This window comes from Alexandromys fortis, unplaced genomic scaffold (assembly GCF_014885135.2).
Source record: "Alexandromys fortis isolate MF-2015 unplaced genomic scaffold, M_Fortis_MF-2015_v1.1 scaffold_80, whole genome shotgun sequence".
Classification (NCBI taxonomy): Eukaryota; Metazoa; Chordata; class Mammalia; order Rodentia; family Cricetidae; genus Alexandromys; species Alexandromys fortis.
Window position 1 is genome coordinate 4,727,324 of NW_026068174.1, and position 21,489 is coordinate 4,748,812.

General features: G+C 50.5%; 2 protein-coding genes across 2 annotated transcripts; both read right to left on the minus strand.

The window, feature by feature from the left end:
• Window positions 1-3,253: 3,253 nt before the first annotated feature.
• On the minus strand, window positions 3,254-8,723 carry Unc119 (unc-119 lipid binding chaperone). Its single transcript, XM_050128938.1, has 5 exons — window positions 8,387-8,723; window positions 4,927-5,040; window positions 4,451-4,553; window positions 4,121-4,293; window positions 3,254-3,890 (listed from the first exon to the last, which is right to left on the minus strand). The coding sequence occupies exons 1-5, from the start codon at window positions 8,604-8,606 to the stop codon at window positions 3,778-3,780; spliced, it is 723 nt and encodes a 240-aa protein (XP_049984895.1). The 5' UTR covers window positions 8,607-8,723; the 3' UTR covers window positions 3,254-3,777.
• A 672-nt stretch (window positions 8,724-9,395) lies between these two features.
• On the minus strand, window positions 9,396-21,404 carry Pigs (phosphatidylinositol glycan anchor biosynthesis class S). The gene is made up of 12 exons (XM_050128863.1): window positions 21,292-21,404; window positions 20,929-21,068; window positions 20,717-20,828; window positions 18,623-18,712; window positions 17,663-17,754; window positions 15,431-15,638; window positions 14,469-14,611; window positions 13,576-13,690; window positions 11,674-11,819; window positions 11,016-11,116; window positions 10,677-10,887; window positions 9,396-10,397 (listed from the first exon to the last, which is right to left on the minus strand). Exons 1-12 carry the CDS (start codon window positions 21,323-21,325, stop codon window positions 10,122-10,124), a joined length of 1,668 nt encoding a protein of 555 aa, XP_049984820.1. The 5' UTR covers window positions 21,326-21,404; the 3' UTR covers window positions 9,396-10,121.
• Window positions 21,405-21,489: the final 85 nt, after the last annotated feature.

Below are 21,489 nucleotides of genomic sequence, written 5' to 3' on the forward strand. Positions count from 1 at the left end.
TTTTTAAATTTATTTATTATGTATACAGTGTTCTGCCTGCATGTGTACCTGCACCCCAGAAGAGGGCACCAGATCTCATCACAGATGGTTGTGAGCCACCATGTGGTTGCTGGGAATTGAACTCAGGACCTCTGGAAGAACAGTCAATGCTCTTAACCACTGAGCCATCTCTCCAGCCCCAGATTCTTTTTTTTTAATTTCCTGCTTCACAGAAATGTCTAGGCCCCTAGGCCAAAATTGGATTTCCAACATCGCCGAGGAACCTAGAGTGACTGTTCCGGTAGCCAGACATTTCTGTCATTTCTCTTAATTTTGGAAGTTGCTTGCTCTGCATTTCCTGCTTATTAGGTTATTCGATGGGGTTGAAGACTAGATGGTTACAGTTCTCCTTAATCATAGTTGAAAGTAAATTAGGTATGAAGCTTTGCACTCTTGGAGAGGACAGCTGATGGAGCATTTTCTCTAATTTGCTAAATACAAATAGAGTGGACATTGTGAATGTATTTCTTACTTGGTAATTGTTCTTGTTGTATTCAGTTTCATTTTGTTAAGGTTGATAGCTTTCCTTTCTGTTTGGACAATACCTGACAATTACTCTTATCGTATATAGTTTTATTATGTTAGAATCAGAACCTTTTCTTTTTAATTAGATAAAAGGGGGCAAATGGGGCTGGAGAGATGGCTCAGTGGTTAAGAGCATTGCCTGTTCTTCAAAAGGTCCTGAGTTCAATTCCCAGCAACCACAAGGTGGCTCACAACCACCTGTAAAGAGGTCTGGCACCCTCTTCTGGCCTTCAAGCATACACACAGACAGAATATTGTATATATAAAAAATAAATATTAAAAAAAAAAGAAAGAAAAGAAAAAAAAAGTTCTGTTCTCTCCCAAAGCGATCTGCTAGTGCTCAGGTGGGGTAGGCTCCTATTAATAAAAGAAATTTTAAAAAAAAGGGAGGGGGGAATGTTATGGGGATTTTGTCTATGTTGTGGTCTGACGTCCAAAGGAATAAAGCATTTGGTTCAAGAGGCAGCGCTCACACTCAACTGACTGTGGTGGATCATGGGGTTCCCTGGCAGACTCAAGACAAGAGAAGGATGAGGCCCTGGGAAAAGGATGAGGTGGGTCTGAGGGGTTGTGTGACCCTTTTGTGCTGGGAAGTGGACAGTGGTGGTATGTGTTGCAGCTGCTTGTGATTATCTCAGATTCAAGTTTTATTTGATAATAAACAGTAAAAGAAATCACTATAATAACATGTCCAGGTCATTTCTGCTCAGTCTTCCTCAGGATACTTCATCTTCCTCAGAAGCAGCTGTGACTCCTGAGCTTAATGAGTTGATGCGCCTTTCACATCACAGCCACTATTTCTCCAATATACCTGATACAACCTGTCCCTGAGTCTTTGCTCGGGCTGTTCACTCTGTCCTGACTTTACATGCACTGACCCAAAGATGCTTCCTTCAGTAACTCTCCTGAGAAATCTCCAAGAATAAAGACCAGCACTGGGGAGGCAGAGGCAGGCGGATCTCGGAGAGTTCAAGACCAGCCTGGTCTACAAGAGCTAGTTCCAGGACAGGCTCCAAAACCACAGAGAAACCCTATCTCGAAAAAACAAAAACAACAACAACAACAAAAAAAGAATAAAGACCAATTCTCCTGTTCCCTGCATGCCCAGCAGCATGTCATGTTCAACATGTATCTACTCATACAGACAACAGTATCTACTCAGGTAAGAAGTCCCAAAGTTCTGGGCTGGTGAGATGGCTTTGGTCCAACTGAGAACCTGAGTTCAGACACGCAACACTTTCATGAAGTGTCAAGGATGGTAGTGTAGTGTGCATCTGTAATCCCAGAGCAATGAGACTGGGACAGAAACAGGCAGATCCCTAGAGCTCGCACGGTGGCCTAGCCACCGAGCAGGTTTGATGAGAGGTCCGATCTAGACAAATAAGGTGACAAGTGGCTGAGGAAGTGCTAACTTCTGCCCTCTACAGACATGCACCCCTCCTACACATGAACATATATACATATACATATAGAATTCCCAGGGTTTGGTAGAGAGCCTATCAGAGCCCACAGAGCCAGCAGGAGTCAGGCATTCTGACCTCCCAGGGCTGGGGTTCCTCAGCCAGGAGGGTGGGCTGGCGTTCTATGTAGAAAAGAGGACCTGAAACATCAGGGCATGAATCCCAAGCCAGGTCCCGCCTTCTTTAATTTTTTTTTTTTTCAATTTTCTCCACTAGAAGAGGGGTCAGAGGCTAAAGTATTACGCACAGAACCGGCCAGGCTAAGGGTGTTGCCAGGCAGATGAGGGTAGGGACATGGCCCTAGGCCTGCTCAAAGTCCTGCCCTTCTCTGATGTAGGCTGAAAGCACACTTAAGAGTGGCCTCTGGGGCTGGAGAGATGGCTCAGAGGTTAAGAGCACTGACTGCTCTTCCAGAGGTCCTGAGTTCAATTCCCAGCAACCACATGGTGGCTTACAGCCATTTATAATGAGACCTGGCGCCCCCTTGTGGCTTACAGGCACACGTGGAAGGAATGCTATACACATAATAAATAAATAAATATTAAAAAAAAAAAAGAGTGGCCTCTGGAGGTCAGGGGAAGTGGGAAACAAAGCCACCTCCCTGTGTCTTTTCCTTCCCCATCCTGAGTTGATGGTAGTTCCTCCAGCCTCCACTCAGCCAAGTCATTACCTTTACGCCAAAGCTTCCCAGAGCTTGGGTCTCCATCATAGGAATCCTAGCTTGTGCCATGTCCTAAATGCTGATTTAGAAGTTGAGACTCTGAGGCCAGGAAAAACCACTGGCCAGAGGGCACTGGGAAGTGGAAGGTTTATCCTTTTGATATGAAGAGAGAGTTGATTATGAAGCATTCCCTGAGGGTTCATGTCAAAACCTTAGTCCCCAGTTAGTGGCAATACTGAGATGATCACGAGGGCCTGGATGGGGAAATGGAGCCAATCTTTGCAAGGTGTATCTTGTTCTTAGCACCTTCCTCTCGCTCGCTCCCTCACTCGCTCTCCGCTTCTGTCACCAGGTGAACAGTTCTGTCCCAGGACCCCTTCTCTATCATGATGCTCTGCCTCACCACAGGCCCATAGTGATGGAGCCATGTGCCATGAACTGAAAGCTCTGAACTGAAGTAAATCTTGCCTAAAGTTGATTTGCTAAGTACTTTTGTCATGATAAAGAGTGACTAACACCAACGCCCCCCATCCCTGCCTTTCCCTACAAACACACAGGCTGACCCATACCCAAGAACAGAAAAGGAGGTTTATTGAAAACTATATACAGTTTGCCCAGGTCCTACCACAGGCTGCAATCAGGACCCGTCCCTCTCACACCTGGGGCATTGTCTTGGCCACTGCTGGAGGAGGCCAGGGCTGAGACCAGGGTACCCACTGTGGGTCTTCGTCAGTGTACTGACAACTATAAATAGCATAGAGGTGGTGGGCAGGGGACAGGGAATGGTTCCCTAACCTGATCTAGTCACAGCCTCGAGAAGGGAACTCAGGCCCAGTGGACCAAGTGAGGTGTCCAGAAGTCCTCTGCTTCCAGGAGGCCTTCCTGAACATAGGGGCCAACAGCCTCCCCGTCTGCCGTATGTGACAGGCCCCATGAGCTTCAGAGGCTTGGCCTAGAGGTGCTGGGCACTCTTCCTCTCAAAACTGACTCAGGTTCCAGAGCCGCGGGAGCCATCCCCAAGTAGAGATGATGTTGGAGGGCTCCCAGCACGAGGTCTAGGCCAGAGCCTCACAGGTAGGGGCAGCGTGGGGGTCAGGGTGTCCCACTGTAGGAATAGTCTGCCTTATTGTGCATCACCAGCCGGTCATCCACGAAGTAGAAGCTGTCAGACTGTGTCTCATATGGGTGACGAATCATTTCGCTGACTGCAAGAGAGGCCCAGCCAGGGCAGAAGGTCAGGAACCTGCGCCATGCTACTATGAGGACTTCAGGACCGGGATGGGGGAAGGCAGGGACAGATGAACCACTTTAGAGGGTTTCTCGTCTCTCTGAGCCTGTTTCCCTCCTGGTGGTGTGGGAGTGGTACCCAGGAGGGCTGAGAGGGGGTCAGCGTTACAGGTACCACCCTCCCGCCCCCGCCCCCGCCCCCACTCACTTAGCTCCTCGGAGAGAGGCGGGAAGTCATAGATGTGTTCACAGGTATTCTTGCTGCTGGGGATGCAGAAGCCGAAGTGGAAGTCAAAGCTTTTGAGAAGCTGGTTGCGGAAGTAGTGCCTTTCAATCATGCGGAAGTTGTTGACCGGCTTGTCTCCTACCGTGAACTCCACCCTGAGTTAAGAGAAGGGGGCAGGGCTGAGAGCGGCCTCCATGCCAGCCAGCCAGTCAAGGGACCAGGCTCCAGGCAGACCACCAGTGAGAGGCTCTGGAAGGGCTGTTCCCACCCTCACGCTCGCCCCCCAGCCCTCATCCCAGCCCAGTGACTCACGTGGCTCCCACCTGCCTTAGGCGGAGGAAGGCGGGTGTGAACTGGTAGCGAACAAAGCGCCCTGCATTGGGGTCCAGGTCCCGCCGGTTGATGGGCAACCGTTCTGCAATGTACCCCAGCTGGGCTCAGTGGGCTTCAGGCTGAGGCCCTTGCCTCCTCCACCCTCCCCTCACCAATTTTCAGAGGCTCCCAGGGTCACAGAATGTGCATAGGGTTATGGGAGGTCTTTGGGACGGCAGTTTCCAGGGATGCCAGCAGGGGGCAGGACGGCCTGTATGAACCGGGACTGTGCGCCCAAGATGTCCACCCTGAGACAGTGGCAAAAAAAGAAGATGCCTATCTGCCTACAGACACCTGAGTATGCTGGGGTCTAAGCCTGGATTCTGCTCTGACCCTCTTGTGGCTTAAGGAACCTAGGGAACCCACTCCACTGTTTGCCCACCTCTTCCTGCCAATGACCCACCTAGCCCACTAACCTGAGACAGGGGGCTTCTTGATTTCAAAGAGGACTGTGCCTGAGTCCATGTCTCGGATCTTGAACCTGACGAAGTCAATCTTGTAGATATTTTCCTCAGGGGAGCACAGGTAGTCTAGGGGAGACAGGCAGCTGAGCAAACAGGGACCCCAAACATCCACTGTCAATTCAGTTTCTGTGGGACCCTAAGGCTCCTTCTGACCCCTCTGGCCACTGCCCTCCAGAAAGAAAACCATGACCCTGTCTGGGAAGAGCCCCCTCCCTGCAGGGGACAGAATTCTGTTATGAGGACAAAGCCAGGGATTAACAGCCCCATCCTAGTGGCCTCACAGGATCAGGCAAAGGAGGTCACCTCCACCATATGGTCCCTCCCATCCTCTATTTGGGAGACCCTTATTTCAACCTCCACTCTGCCAAACTGGCATGCATCCTTTGGACAACTAGGCCTTCTGTCTAGTGGAAGCTTCCAGCATGACGGGGGCACCTCACTCCAAAGGAGCAGGCAGCTCTGCTCTTCAGAGAAGGCTGTTACAGTTCTTCCTTGAAGTGTGCCCCACCCCCACGACACACCCTGTGGCATGACATATAGATGCATCAGGCAAGGCTGATCTTGAGGGGACTTCCCCTAGCATGGGTTGTTTTGGGGGTAAGTTGGTACCCCTTCCCTGTTCTCTTGCCCAGGCCCCTCCTCCCTCTGTAAGCAGCTTATAGGAGCCCAGGTCCCTTAAGCAGTTTATGGGAGCTCTGCTGATTCAGGCTGGAGCCCAGGCTACTGGGGGAGAAGAGGCCGACTTTGCTCAACAGATCCTCTGCTGATCTCCCAATAGGAGGAAGTCTTAGCAAGCAGAGGGAACCCTTAGAGGTCATCCTTCCAGTCTTGGGCCCAAGCCACCCTCAGGGATAAAGTGCTCGCTCTCTGGTCCTCAGATGAGCACAGGCCAAGCCAGAGAAGAGTATGGTGTGGCAGGGTCTGGATGAGGCAGGGAGTCCTGGGCTCAGGGGGAACCAGGAGAGCTAAGCATCACCTAGGGAGTTCATGGTCTGACCCTAACTACTGTTTTGTTGTTGCTGATTTTATGGCAGGGTCTCACGTAGCCTAGGCTAACCTCAAACCTACTATGTGGCAGATGCTGGCCGTGAACTCCTGCTCTTCCTACTTCATGCAACTTACTGTTCTTACAGCAGCAACTGCAAGTCCTAGAGGAGGCCCTGGCAAGAAATAAGAAGGGGCAGAAAAAGACCAGGGAGGCTCTGGGTGCTGCCAACCTTCTAAGTACCACATCCTCCCCACTGACCCACAGAGACCCGGAAGTCACCCTCTAGGCCCCTGGGCCACCTCCTATTCCTCTGTGGTTAGAAGAGGAAGTGAATACGAAGTCATTCTCTCTTCCCTAGGTCTTCTCCTCCCCAAGCCTGGGGGAGCCCCCTCCAGGAAGCCCTCCTAACAGCCCTCTAGCACCTTGGAGCCTGGCAGAAACAATATAAAATTTTAGAGGGTCCTGAGCCCTGCCTGACCTGTCTACCCTAGCTCAGTAAGGTCTTACACAAAGTTATAGAAAGACACTGCAGGGCAAAAGGATGAGGGGGCAGACTGGAAGCAGGATCCCACCACCTGCCCAAGTCCCAGGAAAAGCCTCCCTTCTTCCCCTGTGCCCAGCTCGGGAGCCTCTCTCTCACTGGGAAGAGCTCACACCCAGACCTCAGTCTCTTACACTGCAAACTCAATCAGTTAGCTCCTCCGCCCTTTCAGAGAGTGAGGGTCAGTGGCTGCCTAGGGCTCAGGACGCCACAGCCACTCCATCCCCTCTGCTAATAATGAAGCCTAGGACCCAAGGTTGGGCCAGAGTAATGGCTCAGAACCCAATTGCTCTCTTGCTGTGGCCACAAATAGCTTCCTAAGCCGGATTCAGGGCCTGATAATCCAGGAAGAACAAACTCCAGACCTCTGTGATTAGGGTCAGAAGAGAGCAGGGAAGGAGGAGCGGCCTGGAACCTTGTTTCCAAGCCCCAGAAAGAAAAGAGCTTTCACGAGGCCCCTGTCCTTTCTCACCCTCTACAGGCTATGACTTCTGTCCAGACCAGGAGACGCGTGCTGTGACTTCACCTAGAGGCTTCCTTAGCTGCAAAATGAGCCTTCAGTTATCCAGGAGTGAGGCAGGTGATCCTGCCCTCCACCCAGAGGGCTATGGGTGTACCAGCAGCTGTTACAAAATGCAGCCCACTGGCTTCAACACCAGCCTGGACCAGGCCCCTCCCTCCACTGATGCCTGCTTGGCCAAGGGAGCAAAGCTCTAGAGGTCTAGCCAAGAATGCTGCTGCCTAGCTCTGAACGGAGGAGGGAGGCCCCTTGGGACCCAGATGCACAAGCTCAGGCCTGCCATCCTGGTCCCCTTCACAGCTGTCTGGGAAACCTCAGCTCTGCTGCTCCTGCAGCTCCAGGGTTCAGGTCTGCTCTAGCACCCGGTCCATCCCATCACAAAGGGAGCCAGGGCAGGTTGCTGGTGACCCACCCATTCCAAGGCAGTGTGCAGTTCTCTCCAAGGCTCAGCCAGCCTTCTGCCAGAAGATTCTCTAGTCCTTGTTCACCATCTGTAGTAACGCCTGCCTCTACCCCAATGCTCACTTGCCTGCCGGCAGGCAGCTGCTCTGGACCTGTGTGGCCTCCAGTACTGCTGATAAAAGAGCCCCTATTGACATAGCGTTCAGAGCATCCAAGTATTGTCCAACATCACAAAAACCTTGAGGGAGGTAACATTGTTCCCATTTTACAGAGGAAAAACACGCTCCTGGAAGTGAAATTATATTCCCAAGGTCACACAACCAATTAGGAGGCAAAACTGGGACTCTAATCCAGGCAGCACAGCCTGGAAACAGCTCCAGGAGAAACTAGACTTCCCTTGATGAGAGAGCCCTGGTTAATAAAACAAAAAAAGCACCAGCCACTCCAGGCTTGGGGCTCACACACTTGCTTCCATGACACAGACCACAGTCAACATACTGAAACACCCTGATCAGTAGCGTTCCTGGAAAGAGTATTGCCCTAGCCTTAATCAGGGAAGCAGGGTGAGGGTAATAATAGCCAGGGAGCCAGAGGGTCTTCCTCGCTTCCACCTAGCAGGGTGGGTGCTAAAGACCGACTGCAAGTGAGGCACACTCTGTGTAACCAGCCTCAAAGGGTCCCGAAGACTCCATAGGGGAAAGGGTTACAGATGCAGCCGCTGCCCCACCTCCACCATGGGAAAAGGGGTGGGCCCCTTGAATAGGAAAGAGTGAGGAGGGGCGCAGCAAGAGACCAAGGAAAAGAACACAGAAATCTCAGGCTTTGGAGGCAGTGGGAGAGTAAGGGGACACAGAGGAGGGGCACTGCGTGGGGGAGGGGTGAGGCCAGACTCTGAGCCTCGTGGGTCCCCTCCCGCGCTCTCCCTCCAGCCCGCGGGTGGAGCTCCCTTGCTGGTGCTCACCGCCTGTAATCCGCTGCAGCCCCAGCACGTCGTCCGGCCCGATGGTCTGTTTGCCCTGCAGCGGCCCCAGCCTGGGCCCCGGACCTGGCTCTGGCTCCGAGTCGGACCCGGACTCGGATTCCACCCGAGGCTCCCGCGTAGGTTCCACACTCCGGTTCGAAGCTCCTGGAGCGGGCTCCGCCCCCGACCCGGTCCCGCCACCGCCCTTCTTCACCTTCATGGCCTCGCGGGGCCTCGCGATCCTCGCCTGCTGCCACTGCCGCCGCTGCCAGCGCCGGCTGGAGCCAGGGGAAGGGGGAGCGTCCGCCGCCCCACCCCCGGCCGGGCCCCAGGTGCCGTCCCGCCTTGGCCACGCCCATAGTGGCGCGCGTCACACATGCCCCGCCCACCGCCGGGCAATTGCTGCGATAAGAGCCAGGGTCCTTTTGAACTTCACGGTTCTTTTGGACAATTTAAGGTATATTGAATACCTCTCCTCTTTTTCACTGGGTTCTAGCCTCAAGGTCTTTCCCTGATAGCTTTGTCCTGATTCCAGCTCAAGTCTCAACCTCCCACCCACCCACCCAGTTCTAAAGTACTTCCTCTCAATTTCCAGCAAATCACCCTGTTTTTTTTTTCTTTTAATGCATTAGGCAAAATTATTTGTTCCTCAAAGGTCAGCTCTATGAAAGCAGTGATACTCCATATATATATATACATACATACTCTGTTCTCTGTAACACCCAGCGCTAGCACACTGCTCCCGGGGAGCCAGTACCCAGTATTCTCCTTTGTTGAAATGATATCCCAGGCTGTCATTAGTTCAAGCTATTCCCTGCTAGAATTCACAGGTTTGAGCAATTTACAACATGCAGACACCACAGCCGTCTAGCCATTCCCAGATTCTACATGGGGACAATGAGGCAAGAAGGGCAAATACATGGCCAGGTGTGACATGGAGGACTCTGAGATCTGGGCAGATCAGACTGCTTCTCACACATAAGTGAAAGTTACGATACTTTGTATCAACTCATATTCAACCAATGTTTATTAACAGCCTAATATATATTTTTAAAGAGCCCAATATACAGAACACTTTTACAAGCTTATCACATCTAATCCAATGCCCTTCTAAGAGTGACGTCATCAGGGCTTTCCGACAGATAAAAACCTGAGGTTCAATGAGAAGAGCAGCTTATCCAAGGCTCTCCAGTCCATAAGTGCAGCAGGGGTCTGGTTCAGGCTTGCTGGATTCCAAGTCGTGTCTCCTCATGTACCACACTGCCTCTCTTAAAGCGTAGAGGGAAACCTTAGCCACAAGGCAGAACCAGATCCTAAGCCGCTGCCTCCTAGACCAGGCTAGGCTGCACCCAATGGGTGACACCGTGAGTCTGGAAGGAGTGGAAGGAGGGAGAAGGTCTCAGAAGGGAGAGGAGGGCTATATTCAACCCAAGGGTTTCCCCCAAATCCACCTCTCAGTGCGGAGCTATGCTGAGCTGACAGGCTGGAAGGAAGGGCAGGCAGGCAAACGCCATTAGGTTCACGCCAGATATGGAGATCCAGAGAATATGTCCTCCGAGGCTCCTAGGTAAGATGGAGGGCCGGAGCCAGCAGAACAGGAAGGAAGGGAAGGGGAGTCCACTGTGGAGGGTCATCCTTTGGTTGGTGGAGAGCCATCAGAAGAATGCAGACAAACCATCGGCCCAACACGCCCAGCTTGGCCAGACAGAGGGCTTCCTCTGTCACATGACCAGGCTCAATCTTTCTTCTCAGACTTTTTCCAGGACTTGTGAGTTTCCAGAAAGATCTTGACCAGAGACAGGAGGATGGGGACAGCCATAGGCAGGAAAAGTGGGATATAGATAGCAAATTTCTGGTCATCAGGGAAATACAAGAGGTGGAGGAGCGAGGGATCAAAAAAGGCACGCTCAGAAGATGTCACAGCCTCCTGGCTGGCCACAAAAGCAGACGACAGGTGCCCAAGGGCTAGCTCCTCCGCAGCCTTCTGGACTGCAGCCACAGCCCTGTATACCTGGGAAGGTGAGAGGCTAGAGTTACCAACACGTCCTAGGTATACACGGGGCAGGGGAAGGGTGCTGGCCTTTCAGTACCTGTCTCCCAGGGAAGTCTCCTGGAGTCCACCCAAGCAATATCAAAGTTAGTTAAAAAGGGCTGTTTTTTATTTTCTGAGGGCCAGCTTGAAATGTTCATTTGTTCCCACCTAGACTCCCACTGCGGAGCATAGCTTCTAAAGGAAGCCTGAGGTATTTATTTGTGGATAGCATGCTCACAGGCGCCCTGGCCCATTTACCTCAGATGCCACATCATCCTTGATGACAATGTTGCTGATCTTGCCCAGAAGTTGGGCCAGGGAGGTGAGGGTGGTGGTGGCTGTGGCCAAGTTCTCCACTGACCGAGCCCAAAGCAATTGGTCCAGTTCCCAGGTCATGAGTCCTTCACTCTTTGGTCTTGAAAGCAGGCATTTTGGAGGCACCTGGGGCTGAGCAATCCCAAAGAGAAGCCTGTGGAAAAGGCACCAGGAGACCAAAGTTCCTGTGGGTAGGGGTGCCAATGCTAAGATTCCCATAGTCTCTGCCCTAAGCCACACGGTCAATGGGCACAGCCCCAAAGGGATCATGCAGGGCCTTACCTCAACTGAGCCAGGAACACCTCCATCACTTGAACCATGTTCACCTCAACTCTCACTGGCAGATCCGAGGCATTATAGATTTTGGGATCAACATTGTATATCTGAAAATGGGAAATGCAATTATCTTAATACCACACAGGAACATGTACATTTCTGCTCAGCATTCAGAGGCCATGAAAGAAAAGAAAGATATGGCTTCTCGTATCTGCAGGCTATAAGTCCCAGGGGCACAACAATCTCCCTACTCCTTTTTTAAATTTTGAGTATACATTACTCTAATGAACCCCTTGAAAGCCCTATGAAATTAAAAACAGTTATCTGTTTTAGCATTCCTACCCATGGACCAGAGGCTAAAGGAGAGGAGGGTCCCACCGCTGCAAGACACCCCCAGGGAAGCCAACAGCTAAGATGGACAGACGAGTCTCTAGTGCACACTGCTAAGTATACAGGTCACAGTACAAAAACTAAGTACTTTGACAAAAGTAAAAGCCAGCTGGGCCAGAAAAGGGTGGGGGCACGAGCACAGCCCTGTCAGCTCCTTGGGGCACGCTCCTCCCCACAGGGACTAGAAAGGCCCACCCACTCCCCCAGAGACAAGCTGATGGACATTTCTTGGAAATAAATGTGGGCTCTGGGGCCTGAATAGGGTGACTATTACCATAATGCCACCCCAGCGGGGACTGTGGAAGGCATTGGTGGCCACTGGAGCCCCATCCTTGTCCTGAATGTATAGAGGGGAGTGGGCGAGCTCAGGCACATAGAGTAGAAAGTTGAGCACAGGGTACAGGGAGGCAGCGCTGGATCCTGCGGTACAAACAGAGGAGTTAGGACACCAAAACACGTGCCCTGGATCTTAGTTCCAGGTTCAGCCTCTCCTTGGCTGGTAGGACTCAGTTCCCCCAAATGACACTCACGAGGATACCCTCCAATCTACACGGATGGGACAGAGTCCTCAACCCCTTAATGTCCCTGGTTTTCTGCCCTTTGAGAGCCCACCGTCCACTGTCCATGGTAGCCCTCTTGGACACTGCAAAGAGGCTTCAGCTCTGTAACTGGTGTTAGGCTGACCCCGTCAAGTCAGCTCTCCCTGTTGTCCCTCCAAGACCTTCACAGCAGCTAAGCTCACACTGCTCACCACAGCATGTGATGGTCTGGTGCCTGCCGGCCAGGCGTACCAGCCTCCTCTCTGGTCACCACAGCGTGTGATAGTCTGGTGCCTGCCGGCCAGGCATACCAGCCTCCTCTCTGGTCACCACAGCATGTGATGGTTAGGTGCCTGCCGGCCAGGCGTACCAGCCTCCTCTCTGGTCACCCACTCACATTTCAGCTCCCTCACCAACTCCACACTCCCTCAGTTTCTACACTCTCACTTCTCTTTGTCTAGGCCCACTCCCTTTGCCATACAGCCTTTCTGTCTCTGCTCACGCGGCCACAGAGCCTCCTTTGGCTAATGTTACGGGATGGATGAAGTAGTGAAGGAAGGGGGATTTTGCAGAGGACACATGTGCCACCCCTCTTGAAATCCTTGGTCCATCCCTAACAATACACTGAACTCTGATCTGCCTGTATTACAGTTCTTCACCACTCCCCAGGCTCCTTCCTGCAAAACCAAAGATTATAATCCCAGCTTCAAGGTTCCCTAATTCAACGAGTACAACTGTCCATTCAAATTCTGTTTTGGGCTGATGAGATGGCCCACTGGGTAGAAGTGCTTACCACCATACCTAATGACCTGAATCTAAACCCCATGACCTACATAATAGAAAGAGAAGATGAACTCTCACAAGTGGTACTCTGACCTCCACATGCATCACAACAGTTCCCCCAACATCCACAAAACACATAAATAAATGGTAAGAGAAAAATCAAGGGGCTGGAGTGGTGTTCAGTGGTTAAGAGCACTGGCTACTCTTCAAGAAGATCTGGGTTCAATTTCCCAGCACCCACATGGCAGCTCACAACTGTTTGTAACTCCAGTTCCAGGGGATGCAATACCCTCATACACACATACATGCAGGCAAAACACCAATGCACATGAAATAAAAATAAATAAATCATTAAAAGAAAAACCGAATTCTGCTTTCAAAGACTGGAGTTGTAGCTTGGTGGTAGAGTACGTACGTGCCTGGTATGCACAAGACCCAGAGCTCAATCCCCAGAAGCGAGGGAAGAAAAATTACAGTGGTTTTTTTGTTTTTAAGCTGGCTACAGTGACAAAAGCCTATGATCTTAGCACGTAGGGAGTTGGAAGCAGGAGGATCAGGAGTTCAAGGCTTTCTTCACTACACAGTAAGCATGAAGCCAGCCTGGGATACATAAGACCCTGTCTCAACAAAAAACAAAGACGTCTACTTCTCTGAGGTACGTGAAACTCTGCCTCAAACAACCCAAGGGAAAGATGAGAGAGGATGAGAGGATAAGAGAGAGAGAGAATTAATCTTCCCAGTCCAAAAACACCAACTCAACTCAGAAACCATCAAAACATACGACCCACCTCCAGCCCCACACTGTGCCTACAGTGTTCCTCCTGGCCTGGCAGAAGGCCTCCTCAAGGACTCACCCAGCCGGGACTCCACTGGGTTGATGACATGGGGGAGGCTGTGCATGGCCAAGTAGTAGCTCGATGAGGCTGGGTCAAAGCGGGGGTTCACTCCCAACATGGCATAGTAAAGGATCTGTGGAGCAAAAAGAGGACATGCTCTTTCTGTTCCCCTCACACGGACTTAAGAGTCTGCCTTTCCTACGGAAACAGCTAAGGTACCTTGTAAAGATAAATTCAGGACAAGAGAAAACATACAAGACCAAGTCAGGGCGCAGAAAATTGGTGTACGGAAGAAAACAATAAAATCAGGGCAAAGTTAACAAGTTGAACTCATACTTGGAAAGCCACATATTTTACCAAACACCCAAAAAGGGAAACAAAGAAAAAGCATAACCGAGTGTCCACAAGGGCCAATCAAGCCTGCTCTTCAGAGACAGCCACTCCCCGAGCAGGACCTGATAAACAGTCGCCCACATTTTCCCTACAAGGACAGGACGTGACACAGAAAGCAAGCAGCATTCTTTATGGCTTTATTGTTACAGTGTTCGCATATTTTGAAAGCTTTTTTTTTTTTTAAATAAATTCCTTAAGGGCGGCTGATGGCTTTAATATTTAGGTGTCACAGCTGAATTAGTTCCAGAGGGAGCCCTACGGAAGTTGTTTTGTTAAGCTGCTCTGATGAACTCCTTGAGCTGGACACCAAGGAAGGAAGGACACTGGAACCTGCCTTCAAGGGATCAATGGACGGTAGAGATAAACAGGGGCACACACAGCGCTCCCCACAAGCGACACACCTGTACCTGCTCACATGACACCACCCTGCACACAGCTATGCAAGCAAACTAAAGAGACGGAGGAGCATAAGCCCCCGTAAGCACTAGATCTGTAGAGGCTTTAAAAACATTCCTTACCTGAGAGTCCACAGAGAAATTGCCAGCAGCACTGAGGGCATTCAGGAAAGGCTGCACATAGCGCTGGACGGCCCCCTCGATGTCCCAGTGGACGTCATGGGACTTGGGGTCTGGGTTGAGTAAACTAAAAGTGATCTCATAGCCTATAGAAAGAGGAGTCATGGAATTCAGAGGAACATCAAGGAAAAAAAGACACAGCCTCTACCCCTTCTAACCTGGACAGAGAAGGGTGCCAGGAGGAACCAGAGAGGATAGACATAAGATTAGAAACACTACTGAGTGCTTTAAGAAAAAAAAAAAAAAAGGGTTGGGTGATGGTAGCACACACCTTTAATCCCAGCACTCGGGAGGCAGAGGCAGGAGGATCTCTGTGAGTTCGAATCCAGTCTAGTCTACAGAGGGAGTTTCAGGATAGTCAAGGCTATACAGAGAAACCCTGTTTCAGGGGGAAAAGAAAAAGAAAAAAATGGAGAAGCCAAACGTGGTGGCTCCTGCCTTTAATCACAGCACCCAAAGGCAGATGCAGAGGCAGGAGGATTTCTGTGAGTCAGAGGCCAGCCTGCTCTACAGAAAGAGTTTCAGGATAGCTAGAGCTATCAAAGAAAGACAGGAAATAAGGAGAGAGGGAGAGAGAGAGACTGGGTAAAAGGTTCAGAACTTTAAAGCACTGCTGCCCTTGCAGCAGACCAAGGTCCAATTCCTAGCGCCTATACAGTGGCTCACAACCTTCTTAATTCCAGTTCCAGAGGACCCAATGCCCTCTTCTGACCTCCAAGCATCCTCATGATAACACATAAATACATGCATACATACAAAACACTCATATACATAAAATAAATAAATCTAAAATTTTTTTTAAATGGAGACCAGAAAAGAAAGGAAAAAGCAGCTTGCATAGACTTCACCACTGTTCCACCTGACTTATTTCTTCTCCCTTTCTATAACGAAGTCCAGAGCCCTACCCAGGCTGGACTTGAGAGGCCTCCTCTTATCAGAGCTCCACTTGTCCTCGGGGAGGTGGTCGGCCAGAGCAGCAGCAAGCACATCCTCCGTCAGAGACATGGCCTGGGCTACTTGGATGATGCGACGGCCGATGATGTTGAAGGCTTCCCGGTGCATTAGCCCCCGTATGACTGCTGTCCTCTCAGGTCCAATATAGCTCATCATGTCCTGTGCAGGGTACAGAGGGACAGAAGACCGTGGGTGGCCCAGTAAAGAAAGCAAAAAAGTACTTTCTCCTGCCCCACCCCCCCTTTTTGGAAAAAGTCTCTTGTTATATAACCCAGGCTGGCCTGCAATTTGAAAGTCTCCTGCCTCAGCTTTCCAAATGATGGAATTACAAAGCATTATGTCAGCTCTGGCTCCTGCCATAAGGTATTGGCCTAGTGCTACCGGTCAAAAGGCCGCACCACTCTCTAGACCTGTAGAGAGCAGTTATTTCTTTTGCTAGTTTTGCTGTGTTTTTAAAGATACAGTTTGGGCTGAAGATGTGGCTCAAAAGTTAAGAGCACTGGCTGCTCTTCCAGAAAGCCCAGTTCCATTCCTAGCAACCACGTGGTAGCCGGCTCACATCCATGTGTAACTCCAGCTCCAGGGAGTTACATGATGCCTCCACCTGCACAGACATACACACGGGCAAAACAACCATGCACACAGTGTAGAATAAAATTAAAAAAACAGTGGTTTCTTTCTTTTTATTTCATATGTATGAGTGTTTGCATATGTATGTGCACCACGTGCCTGGTGATATGGAGTTCCCTAGGACTGGAATTAAGACAATGAAGAGCCACCATGTGTGTGCTGGGAACTGAACCCAGGTCCTCTGTGAGAGCAGCCAGCACTCCTAACACTGTGCCATTTCTCCAGCTCCTTATTTTTGTCAGTGTTTTAAGAAAGGGTCTCATGTAACCCAGGCTGGCCTCGAGCTATGCAACTGAGGATGAACTTGAACTCCTGACCCTCCTGCCTCCACCTGTCCAGTTATAGGCATGTACTATTATGCCTTTTTTTTCTTTCATGTTTTCTTCATTAACCTGGCATTACTGAGCATTGGGCTTATATGCGTAATCCCATCTAGTTCCATTCCTTTTTCCAGTAGACACAGGTTCAGTCAACATTTAAATCTTTAGGGACTGGTAAGACAGTGAAGTAGAAATCAAGAGATGATATGCTAAACAAGAACAGTAGATTCAACAAACAAACCGAAGTGTGGTCTCTGAAAAAGGCACATTGCCAGAGGCAAGTCTGCACGCAGCATTACACGAAGAGGGATGAGCTGGAAGTAACACTGATGTCCACCAGTGAGAAGACAGACATTAGATTTGTTTATACAGTGAAATACAGATTCAGCTACACATACCATTACAAATGGCTCTAAAATACTGAACAAAATCAAAGCAGCAAAATTCAGAATGTATAGTATCATATATCTATGGGGTTTTTTTTGTTTGTTTGTTTGTTTGTTTGTTTGAGACAGGGTTTCTCTGTAGCTTTGGAGCCTGTCCTGGAACTAGCTCTTGTAGACCAGGCTGGTCTTGAACTAACAAAGATCTGCCTGCCTCAGTCTCCCAAGTGCTGGGATTAAAGGTGTGCGCCACCACCGCCCGGCAATATATCTATGTTTTAAAATATGTAAAATTGGCTAGGGGTGGGTGGTGCTCACCTTCAATCCTAGAACTTGGGAGGCAGAAGCAAGTGAAACTCTGTGAGTTTAGGGCAGCCTGGTCTACATAGCAAGTTCCAGGTCAGCCAGAGCTGCACCATACAGAGACCCTAAAACATGAAGGAAGGAAGGAAAATAAATAATAAATGGAAAATTGGACTGAAGGTATCAGGAAGCCCTGGGTTCAAGCCTTGGAACTACATACACAGCTATAGTGATCCATGCCTGTAAGTCTAGTATTTGTGCGTTAGATGGAGGAGAACAGGAAATTCAGTGCCATCCTTGGCTACAAACTGATGCCAGCCCTGGTTACATTAGACTCTGCCGATAAAAAAACCAAATGATCACTGGCGCTTTAACCACACACCTGTCCCAGGTTTTAAAAAAAAACCAAATCGATGTGAGTAATCGCACTGTATGCTTATTGTAAAACGTGGAGCTTTCTGTAGCACGCGCAGGGTATAGGCAGCACCCCTACAGGAAGTGCCCTCGGAGAGGATGAGCTGACAGAACAGCCACCAGCCGGTCTCACCTGGGGAAGAAGGGAGGAGTGTTCGGAGATCACGTACACAGTCAGGGAGCCCTCTGCTTGTTTCTCCGGCTCAGCTAACATGGCTTCTGCCTCTGCGGTTAACAGTTGGGACACACCAAAAGCAACATTATTAAAGCTTCCCCCAGGACCCCAGGGTGCTTGAGTCACCCCACCGCTCACCCGCTCACACTCAACAAACGCCACAGCCAGGCCTGAGCAGGCCACTCCTGCTTTCAGCCCAAGGCTTCTCAGTCCCAGCTTTCTCAGAGAAGCTATGGAAGTTAAGACACAGCATGGAAGTCACACTCGGGAGATGTCCTGGTCAGGGTCACTATTGCTGTGACCAAACGCCATGACCAAAGCAATGTGGGAGGAAAGGGTTTATTTCAGCTCCTATTTCCAGGTCACATCACTGAGGGAAGTCAGGGCAGGAACTCATACGGGACAGGAACCTGAAGACAGGGGCTGACGGAGAGACCATGGAGGAACGCTGATTACTGGCTTGCTCATCATGGCTGACTCAACCTGCTTAACTCAGGATCACTACCCCAGAGCTGGCATCACCCACAATGGGCTGTGCCCTCCCTATCAATCACTAAGAAAGAAAATATCTAACAGTTGTCCTTTTCTCTCTCTCTCTCTCTCCCTCTCTCTCTCTCTCTCTCTTTTGGGGGGGGGGGCGGGGTTCAGGACAGGGTTTGTCTGTGTAGCTTTGGAGCAGTCTGAAAACTCATTTTGTAGATTGGCCTCGGACTCACAGAGATCCTCCTGCCTCTGCCTCCCGAGTGCTGGGATTAAAGTGTGTGCCACCAATGCCGATTAGAGTTGTAGTTGACAGAGGCATTTTCTCGAGTGAGGCTCCCTCGTTTCAGATAACTCTATCTTGTGTCAAGATGACATAAAATGAGCCAGCCCAGGAGAGCAGAAGAAAAAAAGGGCGACTCATCAAAACTGTTATACCATGTACACTGCCCAGTGACAAGGCCTCCTCCTCGTGGTCCAAAGCTCTCCGGTAGGCCTTCTGGAAGCGGCACTTGATTTTCATTTTGTCTGGAAGGAAGAACAAGTGAAGGGCGTTAGACCTCACGTACCTGCCCAGCTGGGCACCTCAAGCATTAAGGATACCAGGATGGCTCCTCAGAGAAAGAACATGCACCAAAGAGTGACAGCTACTCCCATCATTTCTGCAAAGATGACAGTAGACACCTGACACTCACTTCACCCTCTTGCTCCAGTTCTTGTCTCTGCCTGTGCGCTCACTGGTCCTTTAGCCAGAAATCTCCAAACTGGGGAGTTTAGTTCAATGAAACCATGTGGTAACTAGTCAATCAACTCTAATGAAAACCAAAGCACTAAGTACAACTCAGGAAGTTAGTAATAAAACAAGGAAGCCTGCTGTCTCCTCTGCCATTCCGGGTTACTCAGCATTCCTTTGTGAAGGTCCTGACCAATGTGGTAAGAAAGGAAAATAAAACCTAAAACATTCAGAAGACTGGGGCTGGAGACGGCTCAGTGGTTAAGAGCACATGCTGTTCTATCAGAGGACCCAAGTTCAATTCCCAGGACCCACATGGCAGCTCATAATTGCCTGTAACACCAGTTACAGAGGCAGGCAGATCTCAGTGAGTTTGAGACCATCCTGGTCTACAAAGTGAGTTCCAGGACAGCCAGGGCTATACAGAGAAACCCTGTCTTGGAAGAAAAAAAAAAAGGAATTCTGCCTAACAAATGAACCTGCAGTCGCACGTGGTGGTGTGTGCGCTTAGTATTTCAAGGTCTATATTCAGCCTGTACTTCCAGCCACTCCTGTTGTTTTACCTGGAATTTCAGAAGGCAAAACTGTCCAGATTACCCAACTCAATCACTCACACCTCCTTGAGACATATAGGAAGAGTGTCCTTAGTAGACCTGGATCTAATCCTAGCTCATGTTTGTGATCTGGAGCAAGATAAATCCTATAAACCTTGATTTCTTTATTTATAAAGAGTCATTTGGCTAGAATTACACGAGACAACTGTGTACAGCTGTCTGCCTGGCTTCTGGCAGGCAGAGTGACTGACACCAGCTACCTTCCTAGCTGGTCACAGTCTTTCTTCTGTCTGGAAGGCTTTCCACTCTTCCCCTTAATCTGACCCTTGTGTGTACAGTTCCTAAAAATCCAACTTCAAAATTCACATCTTCAGCTAAGCGGTGGTTGCACATGCCTTCAATCCCAGCACTCGGGAAGCAGAGGAAGGAGGATTTCTGTGAGTTCAAGGCCAGCCTGGTCTACAAAGCAAGTTCCAGGACAGCCAGGGCCACACAGAGAAATACTGGGGGGGGGGGGGGGAGTCCATCAAACCTCTCTTCACCTTTCTTTTCTCTACAGCAGGCGAGGATGGAATCCAGGATCTGCTGTGCCCCATCACTAAACCAAACCTTCAACCTTACGGCATTTTGCCTGTTTCTTTCCCCTGATGTGACTATAAACATCTTGAAAACATTATCAATTTATTATTCATCCTCAAGTTCTTGGTTCCTAACAAAGTGCCTAACAATAAATGTATGAGCTTAGAATGACAAGGGTCTAAATACATATCCAGTGTGACTTCAGACTCAATATGTGACTTCAGACTCTCGTGTCCTTTCAAGTACATCCTGCTTTCTCTATACACTGAGGGGTATCGACTGCTTCTGATAAGGTAGCATAACTTACCTTATGAATTACCTTACCATAACAACACGGAACTTAAGTCTAGCTCCCCCTTCCTAAATAAACACACTGTTCATTCCAAAAGGATCTTTTTCGGAGGGAAAGGGACAGGTAGCACTTGTTACCCCAAGCCTGATGACCTGAGTTGGATTCCTTGGGCCCATGTAGTGGAAGGAGAAATGACTCCCACAAGCTGTCCCCTGCATAGTTGGGCACACACACACACACACAATAAATGTAATAAAACATTTTAAAGTAAGTTATGACACGCCCACTCTCCTCCTATGGAATCCAACCTCTGGATTTCAGGCCTGGCTCAGACGGAAAAAGCAGCCCTGACTTCCTCTCTCAAGGGAACTCACATTTCAGAGGGATCTCTCTCTCATGCACAACGGTGAACGGGAGCTTCTCCTGGTCGTCCAGGGGCACAGAGTCCCGAGTAAACACAACTGTGACTGGCACCATGAGCCGGAGCTGCGGGGAGGGGAATCGGGACCTTTAGCGACGTCTGCACTCTGCGGTGGGCTGTCGCCGCTCCCCTTCCCCAACCCCGTCCTCCTCATTCAAGTCTCACCTGCAAGGCATTCAGCCCACTGATCTGGGAGTAGGGCAACGGTGCCCGGTAGGTCTCCGTGGTCTTCCACCAGAGTGGCAGTCCCAGCAGGATGGCCACCGCCGCGAAAAACAACGCGGCGCGCTTGCCCCGGACCACCTCTGAGGACACAGGAGGTCGACTGAGGCTCGGGAAACAGAATGCGGTGCCCGCCACACGGCGATCGCAGAGAAGTGGGGGCTGCCGGGATCCCCGTGAGAGCCGCTCCCGCGTGGCACGCCCCCGAACCCATGCTGCAGGAACCTGTCTGCCTTCTCGCGCCCCACCCACACATTCCGCCCGTCAGACCTCCCCGCCGCGCCTTCCACCCGAAACCCACCGCACCTAGGTCCGTAGCCGCTGCCCCCGCGGCCGCCATGCTCGCTTCCGGCTGCCCAGGTCTCCGAGGGGCGAGGCCTCGTGAGCTTCCTCCAATAGGAAGCTCCAGCACAAAGGGGCGGGACCACGGCGCTCGACCGCGGCCAATTGCGAGCGACACTGTAGACGCACACTAGTGCGCAGGCGGAGCCTACGAGCGGGTAT